This window comes from Saccostrea echinata, unplaced genomic scaffold (genome assembly GCF_033153115.1).
Source record: "Saccostrea echinata isolate AGI-Se365-2 ecotype Australia unplaced genomic scaffold, CSIRO_AGI_Sech_v1 ptg000030l, whole genome shotgun sequence".
Lineage (NCBI taxonomy): Eukaryota > Metazoa > Mollusca > Bivalvia > Ostreida > Ostreidae > Saccostrea > Saccostrea echinata.
In genome coordinates, this window is record NW_026889779.1 from 32,839,649 (window position 1) to 32,850,022 (window position 10,374).

Sequence of the window (10,374 nt, forward strand, 5' to 3'; positions counted from 1 at the left end):
AAGACAAGATAATGAGTAAACATTTCTTTTCTGGGAGGGATAACATTCTTGCTGCAGTATGAATTAATGTAGAATCCTAAAAAGACATCAATTAAAAAAAAATTGTCCTATAATTCCACTTTGACCCTTTTCCACCTATAGGCCCCTAACCATTTTCATTTCCGATTATTTTACCCCGTTCTAGTCGCCCATGTGGCGCAGTGGTTAGAACGTCTGCTCTAGAGTCGTGGAGTAAGGAGTTGATCCTTAAGTCGCGGGTTCGAATTCACTGCTGGACGTGGAGACCAGTTCTTCGGATGAGACTGTATAACCGAGGTCCCTTGTTGCAGTAGTTGTTGGCACAAAAAAGATCCCAGGGCAATTGGGGTAAGTGGACACTTGGGGTATGTGGACACATTTTTAAAAATTTGCTTAAAAATTAAAGCAAAAAAGCAAACAAGAGTTATAAAACCTGCTCAGCTCTCGTAGTAAAGGAGGAAGCAAATGTGTTAACATCAAAGACAGGGGAAATTCAAGGTCAACGACTTCGATTGAAAAAAGGAGAAAACTGTAACTCGATCCGTAATAAACTGCACAGAGCCATTTTCTTAGTATTGTCATAAATACTGCAGACATTAACCATTGTTTAAATAAAAACTGTTCGCCTTTAAGCAAAAGAACTTGTTTTCAATCTATACAATGAAGCATCAGTTTTAAGTCTGGAGTGTTTACATTGATGTATTTTTGCAGTTTATATTATTTTTATTGCATCATTCCTCTAAACAATATATAATCTTCACATAAAAAATGGCTACCCTTTGAAAAATTTGTAAACAAACATAATGAAAGCATGTGTATTGATAATAAAATATTCAAGTTCAATCCGTGAGAGGCGTTAATATTTGATAATAATAGACAATAGTTTTTCAAATATTATATCAATTTACACATTATTATGTTTTGTTGTTCAAGAGGAAGGGAAAATTGTAAGCTTTCTTTTTACGTTTTAGGTCACGTGATAATAAAAAAAAATTACGTTGTGTCCTTCATGGATTTAATACAAATTTCAGGATTTAAAAAAAAAATATGTAATGAATGGCAACATACTCCTTGAAATTGATAATTTGCAAACACAAATATTTAATCGGTTAGAATTATTGATAACGTTATTTAAACAGCAGTCTTAGGTTTAATCTTTCGATATTCAGTTTGAATTGTATCAGTATTAATCTTAGTTTTATGTATCAAATTAATTTTTAAATGATATTTCTAATCATGAAAATAATACATAAATTGATTTTCTGTAACATAAATTTTAATAATTGCAAATTAAATAAAAAAAAAAGAAAAAAAAAAGAAAAGGTATCTCTGATGGTAAATATTTTCTTGCACAGAGATTTTGGGTTTTTATGTAACTAAAATATTTTTTTTAATTTCAGAAACGGAAAACATTGTAAAATGGCCAGAAAGAAAAAAAACTGGGTGCCCAAACAAGGAAAATGGGACAGGAAATCATTAAGTAAAGCTGTTCAGTGTGTTAAAACGGGGAAAATGACCAAGTTTAAATCTTCTAAGATATTTGACATTCCAAGAACAACCCTGTCGAGGAGACTTTCAAAAATGGATTTGGAGTCTCCAGCATCAAAACCAACCACTCTGTCTAAAGAGGAAGAAAAATCTCTTGTTAGTCACATTTTGGAGATGGAGGAACGCGGGTTTGGTTTGACAATATCAGATGTATGTAAGCTTGCATATTCAATTATTGCACACTCAGGAAGAAAAAATCCATTTAATGCAGACAAGAAAATGGCAGGATATGACTGGTGGCAGGGATTTCGAGACAGGCACCCATGCTTATCTCTCCGTAAACCTGAAGGTCTAAGTGCTGCTCGTGGTACTAAGCTTAATCCAAATGTAATTTCAGACCATTTTACCAAGCTAGGAGATCTTATGGATAGACTCAATATAAAGTCAAAACCCCAGCAAATATTTAATGCAGATGAAACAGGATTTAGTACAGTTCATCAAACATCAAAAATTGTGGGGAGGAAGAGGAAGAAAGCCATTCATGCGGAAACAAGTGGTGAAAGGGGTGAAAACATTACAGTTTTGTGTTGTGTAAATGCTGAGGCCCATGTTTTGCCACCTATGGTGATTTTCAAAGGAAAAAGAATCAGTCAAGCTTTAATGAGCAGTGCCCCAAAGAACACACTGTTTGCATGTCGTAAAAGCTCATTTATTGATGGAGAATTGTTTGGAATATGGTTTGAAAAGATTTTTTTTGTCCAAACGCTCACCTCAAAGACCAGTGTTGCTGATAGTAGATGGCCATGCCTCTCATATTACACTTCATCTTCTGGAGGCAGCGAAGAAAATGACGTTGAAATATTCTGCTTGCCGCCTCACACAACGCATTGGATACAGCCACTGGACAGAAGTGTTTTTGGGCCCTTAAAGAAGGCATACTACAAGCATATTGTGAATCATTTTTGAAATCAAATCCTGGCAGACAAATATCCAGATATGACTTTTGCGGAATTTTCTCTCATGCATATAATGAGAAAATGAATATGGTAAATATCTTTGGAGGTTTTAGAGCTACAGGTATTTTTCCTTTCAACCCTCTGGCTATTCCTGCAGAGGCATTTGGGCCATCAAAAACTTCTGTCTTAGCTTCAGTAACCAGCACTACCAGTGAGGGGGAAATTGCATCAGCTGAGAACATGACAGTCTCTATTGGTCAATCAACCCAGGTTCCGCAGAGCTCCTTGTCAGTTTCAGAAGAAATTACAGAAGCACTTCAACTTCCGACAGTTGTCAAAGAACCAGCTCAAAGAAAAACTAAGAAAGTTCTTGGTGCAAGATGTGTAACAGAGAATGAATTCATCAATGAAATCAGACAAAAGGAGGAAAAAAGAGAAAAAGACCAGATGGAAAAAGAAATAAGAAAAAAAGAGCGTGAAGAAAAGAAACAAAAGAAAGAGATGGAAAAATTGAAGAAACAGCTTATTAAGCCTACAAGTAAATCAAAGAAGACTACATCAAAGTCAAAGGAAAATATCCCTTCTCACACTGACACCATTAATTGCTGCTCCTACTGTGGGGGGTACTATTATGATGAAGATTCAGATGATGAGGACTGGGTTAAATGTACTAGTTGTGATGATTGGTACCACGAATCTTGCACTGGAAAATATGGACGCCAGCTAGAACATTTTGTATGTGACAAGCATCGATTATTTTTTTGATTTGGTTTTCCACTTTCTTGTCTGTTGGAGAATGTTTACTTGTGTGAAATACCTTATATATTGGATGTTTTGAGATACTGAATTATTTCGATAATTTTATGTCATTAAAAAGTTAGAAAAACATATGCATTTCAATATTTTTCATAAATGAAAAAGGGTAAAGATAACGAACAGTGTTCGATCTCAGAAAATTAATTAATTCTAATTTTGAAAAAAGATGAAAAAAAATTACATTAATTAATTTTAACTTTTTTGTCGATAATATAAGGATGTGGAATTGTATCTTCAAAGACAATGTGTACTGTTATTTCATAATTTTCAACACTGTCCATTTACCCCAAATCTGTGGGGTAAGTGAACACTTTTTAAAATTTAACTTTTAAGCCCATATATTTCAAACCATTTGAATTAAGTTGAGAAATATTTTACACTACAAAGAGATAAGGGTGAACTATCAGTTTAGTATACTACAAGAAAGATTAGTTCAGATTAGAAGTTTTCAGACTCCAATTAAACCCTTAATGTGTCCACTTACCCCAGTTGCCCCTAACTGCTCAATGGCCCAAAGTGTCGACCATAGGTTAAAATTTGCAGCCCTTCACCGGCAAGAGGTGGCGTCTCCATATGAGTGAAAAATTCTCGAGAAGGACGTTAAACAACAAACAAACCCCGTTCTATACTAAACGTTTAAAATAATATATTCATAATGTACTTACCGCTTGTTATAGGTACTGTTGACTTGATAGAATAATAAATCCATTCAAAACACACACTAAATTTTAATAATCCCATTGGTAATAATGATGTACATACACCATGTGCAAAATAATAATGATGACCGTCGGTAAAAGTAGTGCTCGCAGTGTGACGTAATTCCACGCACGAGTCTAGAAATTTCCCAAAAAGGTGTACATTTGTAAAATTTATATTATAATTACATACATTTTTATTTTCATAAGTTTGTGTTATCTATTCAAAACATGACAGGAAAACGGGTCAAATCGTGGGTGGGGGTTGATTTTTGACAAAGTTGATTGGGTCAAGATTTGGAAAGGGGTTCTCCGAGTCCTACCCAAATACTGATAAAAATTTGCACAAGTTGTCATTTTGGCATTTTTATTAAGTTCATCAAAAAAGCTATGCACTAAAATAATAATATTTGTTGTTTTGACAAAAAATTCAAGAAGTTCCAATTATAAGTAGAAAATTACCCCCCCCCCTTTTTTTTTACACAAATCTTTTAAAAATTCTCTCTTTATCAGAATTTACATTATTAGGTAACATCAGACTGGTAATGAAATATTTACATGCGCGGATCTAGAGGGGGGAGGGGGGTCCGGAACCTATATACGAAATCTAAAGTGACCTTGGATCCACCCCCCTTAGAAAACACGGACCCCTGTTAAGTTGGAATGAAAAGTTATGCATATGAAGCTTAAAAGTGAGCACCCAAATCCCCCTCTTCCACCACCACCACCACCATGAAATAGGTTTTCACGTTTGGGAGAGGAGTTTAAGTGTTTTTTTTTTGCTTTGTTTTTTTTTCTGTCAAGAAATTTCTTACGAAAGCCTATTAGGATCAAACTACGGTAAAAAAAAATTAAAAGGCGTTATAACGCCTTTCCAAAAGGCGTTATAACGCGGAGAAAGGCGTAATAACCCAAATAAAGGCGTTATTACACCTTTCCAAAAGGCGTTATTACGCCTCTTATTTTTCAATACATGACTTACTTAACCCACCCTGGGGGCCGATTATAATTAGATTTGCAGGAAAAAAGATTTTTAAATGTGAAAAATATTTTCAGTGTTAAACCAACTTAGTCATTCTCCGATGCCAGACACCTCTACCAAAGTGCATGAATTTCAGAAATTTGGTTGAAGGCTAATTGCTTATAATACCTATGCAAATAGTTTGCCTGTTTTTTTTCCAAGAGGAGAGAAAAATATTTCAAATTTGACATGAATTTTTAATACATTGATAGCAAAGCCCAAAGCTGGCTCTGCCTATATCAAAAGTAGAGTGTTGACTTCTCTTAATACGCATGCAAACAGCTGTCTGCGAGATGTGCAGGAATATAGAAAATACTATAATCTATAATATAATTTATGATATTAAAACCATAATCTAAATATTGCATAAATAAAGATGACTTTGGTTCAATCTTTCATATATTTATTATTTTGATATAACGCCTTTCCATTTTTGGATATAACTCCTTTTCAAACAGGCCGGTAGTACGAATGCGAGGGGTGGGGGGGGGGGCTCCCCCCACACTTTTTGGGAGAATAGTCTTGCTATAGTTTAAATGTAAAAAATCATTTATTGATTGCTTGGTCCCTTAACATTTTGTTGCAGTATGTTTAAACTCGGGCAAGTCATTGCATTTAAAAAAAGTTTTACCAAAAAGTTGGAAACAAGATTCCCCTAAAGTTAAGGCAGTTTATTTTATTCGGGGGGGGGGGGGGGTGTTTCTTGTTTTTTTTGGTTTGCTTGTCAATTTTATGGGAGGCTGCTCCCCCCCCCCCCCACTTCAAAAGCACGGGTCTGTCAAAGACATAATAATGGCTCTTCAAAAGGCATAAGAACGCCTTTTGGAAAGGCGTATTAATGCCTTTTAGAAAGGCGTAATAACGCCTTTTGGAAAGGTGTAATAACGTCTTTTTATTACGCCTTTTTCCGCATTACAACGCCTTTTCAAAAGGCGTTATTACGCCTTTTTTCGCGTTATAACGCCTTTTGAAAAGGCGTTATAACGCCCTTCAATTATTTTTTTTTACCGTAGTTTGATCCTTATAGGTTTTGTAATTTCTGGGTTGTATCCCCCTGGAAAAAATTCCTGGATCCGCACCTGATTTACATAAGAAGCCCATATAGGCTGAATGTTCACCTGAGCATTTTATGCTTGATTTAAATGTGTGCTTCTTCCCCGGTTACCAGAATTTGAAGGAGAACAGTCAGAGCACATTTCAGGGACGTAGCAACGTTTTTGAAAGTGGGGCGGGGGGGGGGGGGCAGCCAGAGAAAAAAAATTTCAACTTACCTGAAAAAACTTGACAAGCCAAAAAAAAATTTTTTTTTTTCAAAACTCAAAAATCCCATTTCGTGGGATGGGGTGGGGTGGGTTCCAACTTCTTTCAGTACCCCAATTTTATATGTACACTACTACATTACCTTTATTTGAATATAATGCAACAAAAAGTGGGGGGGGGGCAACCACCCTTTCATGAACATTTTCAATAGTAAAATGTTATGTTTCGAAAAAAGTGGGGGGGGGGGGGCAGCCCCCCTCTGCCCCCCCCCCCCCCCCCCCGCTACGTGCTGCATTTAGAGGCAAACACATTAGTGCGGGTATTACTGTCTTATGACAGCATCTAGTTTGTTGTGTTTTTGCTTTCATATATGTTTCTTTGGCTCTTAAAATAAGGATCGCATTAGATCCATCCCTGTGATACAAGTTTTATATTTATTGAATTTTTGACCTCTGATTCTATTTTCCTATTTTGTGATTTAATGGTCATTCTATATCTTCCTAGTACTTTTATTGAAATCGCACCCAGGCGTCTACTTTTGGATCATCAGATTTCTCCTTTCTTTATCTGCAGCACTTGTTTCTGTTGACAATTTGTTGTCTTCTAACCTCTCTTCTGGGCACAATCTCTGTTTACCTTAAGTCTCATCTTCTTGTACAGCAAAAATTGACGATTTCTCAACTTTCTGTACTAGATCACAGTCATTGGTAGCTGGAGTCGACAAGATATTTGACCAAGCAGTGTCGTAGTTACCACTCTGATTTAATAGTCTGAAGAATCCTTTATCGTAGTGTGCAGACTTACCTTCTTTGTTAAAAATACGGTCATTTGTTAATTTATGTATATTTGATACCAGATCATAATTGGAATTCCCTTCAAAGTTCACATTTCTATAGATGCCTGTTTTTGCCTCTGCGATAGGTCTGCATGAGATTTCTTTAGTTTTCTCTTTGCTTTTAAAGTTTCTTCTTTACCTGGTATTTCGCACACATTCAATAGCCGAGCTTAATGATTCTTTTCAAAAAATCTATGGAATAAATTTCGTTTTACTGATTGAATGTCAGGGAAAAAATTATGCAGAAGAAATTGCTTACCAATAGATGCACACTACTTCGAATATAATCAGTAAAGCTGATACACTCCGCCCAAAGCAAGAAGGTGATATCTAAATGCTTTCAAAAGTGTTTCACAGGAACAATCAGAGAACTGAAGCAATGCAGTATTAGTCGTCAATGAATGACATACAGTTTTAAAAAGTAAATTTCAAATACTTCAAAATTAAATTCAATAAAACATAAACAGTGGTGCCTCGGTAATATTGGGGCTTCACTTTTTTAGACTAAATTTGTGGGGATTAAAATACACATTAATATCTCAGCATATGAAGGAAACATAGTAAGTAATCTGGATCCTTCATATATGAGACCATTTTCTTGGGAAACACATGCGTCAGTTAACGAGGCTCGACTGCAAATGAACAAAATTTTGTAAAGTTAACATGCGCAATTACTTCCTGACTTACATTATTTTGAGTGAAAGCGTGAGATTCATTCAACACAACGATTTGAAATTCGAAGGGAATTTAGTAGATATATAATCATGTCGATTGTCCGTTAAACCGATTGCTTTCTATTTCCAACATGTCTTACAACGAACAATCATACTATTTTCAAACCTGAGATTGTCTACCTAAATTTAATATATATATATATATATATATATATATATATATATATATATATATATATATATATATATATATATATATATTAGCTTTTTTTACCATTATGGATTTCGCATTAATCTTTGTCATTAATTTTATGGCACTTTTAATTCATTTCAAATAATGAAACTTTTCCATTTTTCCATTTCGGTAACACTGTGTCGTTACATATGTGAATTAACTCTAATAATGAAATAGCAAAAGATTAATATGAATTTGCATACTTAAAGGGATTAATATCTCATGAGAGAAAGACGAGATAATTCAACAATATCATATATCTTTTATAATTGCAACCTAATGTTCAATTTTGAACATTTTTAACAACTATAATTGTTAATACAATTCTCTTTTCTGCTTGAATTTTCAGTAAAGCGTGACATTCTCGGCGGTACATAAATAGCGGTTCTCAGATAGGGTCATAAATTCTCAGTGGTTGCCAGATTATCTCATCAATACTGAAATTAACACAGCTTTTCATTCACGGGGGAAATACACATCGGATAACAATCGACCAGACGTCAACGAGTGAAGCAAGAAACCAATGACAAGGTTCTTACAGTAAAGAAGTGTGGGTTATGTCATCTCATAGTTTGTCAACAACAATCTAAAGTTGCTTATGTTAATAATTTCTTAACCAATGAGAATCTAGGTCAATATTTGAGAGACGTTTATTATGTATCGCCGAGAATGTCACGCCTTACTGAAAGTTCAAGCAGAAAAGATAATTGTACTATTTACCATTTCCAGTGCTTGCTATATTTTGAAGACTGCGATTCATACAGTTCAAATTTGTTAAGCCACCACCACTGCTAGGATTAAGGGAGATAATCACCTTGATCTGAGAGGAATTTACTGCAAGCCCCCCCCCCCAAAAAAAAAAAAATTAACAAAAAGTACAATTACATTTCTCCTTGTCTGAGTTTTTAGAAAAAGTGAGGAAGTTCTGCAACCAAACGCAAAAGAATTATTACAGGCGACGTATTCTGTATACGATGCTCCTCTGTGTACCATGCACTATGCTGGTAGAGGGATTTCTGTGCAAAGGGAGCACATTGACTTGTTATTTAATATAGTGAGGTACATAAATACATGTACATATAAATTCTTTCCTTCTCTTTCTCAACAAAAATACCTTCTATAGACGTTCTGTTGAAGTTTCCTATTACGTATTTTTGCCCTTGTGTTAAATTTTGCAATATCTCTTCTAAGAAGGAAATGTTATCATTTAGGTGAATCGGCTTCTCACAAAACTCATGTCGCTTTCCTGGGGATTGATTACATTCTATGAATAAATGAAAAAAATGTATATTCAGTATCAAATCTGACTAATACGTGTTGCTTGTGAAAAAAAATCTGAGTGTTTAAATCTCTGCTTACTTGGAGATATTTCAGATTCTTCTACATCCTGGATTTGGAAGGTTATGATACCTTTTAAACGATACAGGTTAGCTCTGATAGTCATATATATATATATATATATATATATATATATATATATATATATATATATATATATATATATATATATATATATATATATATATATATATATATATATATAATATCAATGGATGAAAATCATATTTAAGCACAGTTAAAGCATAAAAATGTATATTCACAAACTTTTTCCTTGAGTTCTACAAAAATTTGACGTTACCAAATAATAATTTAATTTTGTTTGTATTCTAGCCTCTGATTGGTTAATATCCAAAAAGGATATCGGGATTCATGGAAAATTCCAGATTTAATAAATGTACCTTTAACTTCAAACAGTAACTCGGATCTTACCACATGTAAACAAAAAACATGGCTGCTAGGACTATGTATCAGTTTTTACCTCCCCTCGCTTCCCATCACTTCCGTTACTAGGGTTGTATTATTGAGCGGCAAATTTGAACTAATAAAAAGCAACGAAATTTTACACCCACAGTTGTTTAATGATTTTAGAATTAAATTATAAGGAATGACTCTAATTCTTGGCCAAATTATTCGAGGATAACCTGGTTTGGGTCAGTTTACGCTGTTTTATAATCCGCTTCGCGGATTATAAAGCGTAAACTGACCCAAACCAGGTTATCCTCGAATAATTTGGCCAAGAATTAGAGTCATTCCTAAAATATAAAAATGTTTACCGCAGCTTAACACAAATATGGCTTTGCCCACCCATGTGTCATTTTGTAGAATATCTTTCTCAGTCGAGGGTCGACCTTCTGCGACTCCACAAATCGACATTGATTGTTTCCATGTGAGGTTATAAGAAAAAGATAACTCCAGACACACAACTTAAAAATCATGTAAAAAATGTCCGGTGAATGTAATCTACTCATAATTTGATTGTAATATAAATAGTGATTCGAACTCTGATATAGAAAAAAGTCAAATCGACCAATT

The 10,374-nt window shown here is 34.4% G+C and overlaps 1 protein-coding gene across 1 annotated transcript; it reads left to right on the forward strand.

The window, feature by feature from the left end:
• Nucleotides 1–1,437: 1,437 nt before the first annotated feature.
• LOC133197047 (uncharacterized) lies at nt 1,438–2,472 on the forward strand. The gene has a single exon (XM_061332887.1). It carries the CDS (start codon nt 1,438–1,440, stop codon nt 2,470–2,472), a length of 1,035 nt encoding a protein of 344 aa, XP_061188871.1.
• The last annotated feature ends 7,902 nt before the right edge of the window (nt 2,473–10,374 follow it).

Excerpts from the sequence above, each read along its gene's own strand:
- LOC133197047 (XM_061332887.1), top strand. The coding sequence starts at position 1,438 with ATGGCCAGAAAGAAAAAAAACTGGGTGCCCAAACAAGGAAAATGGGAC.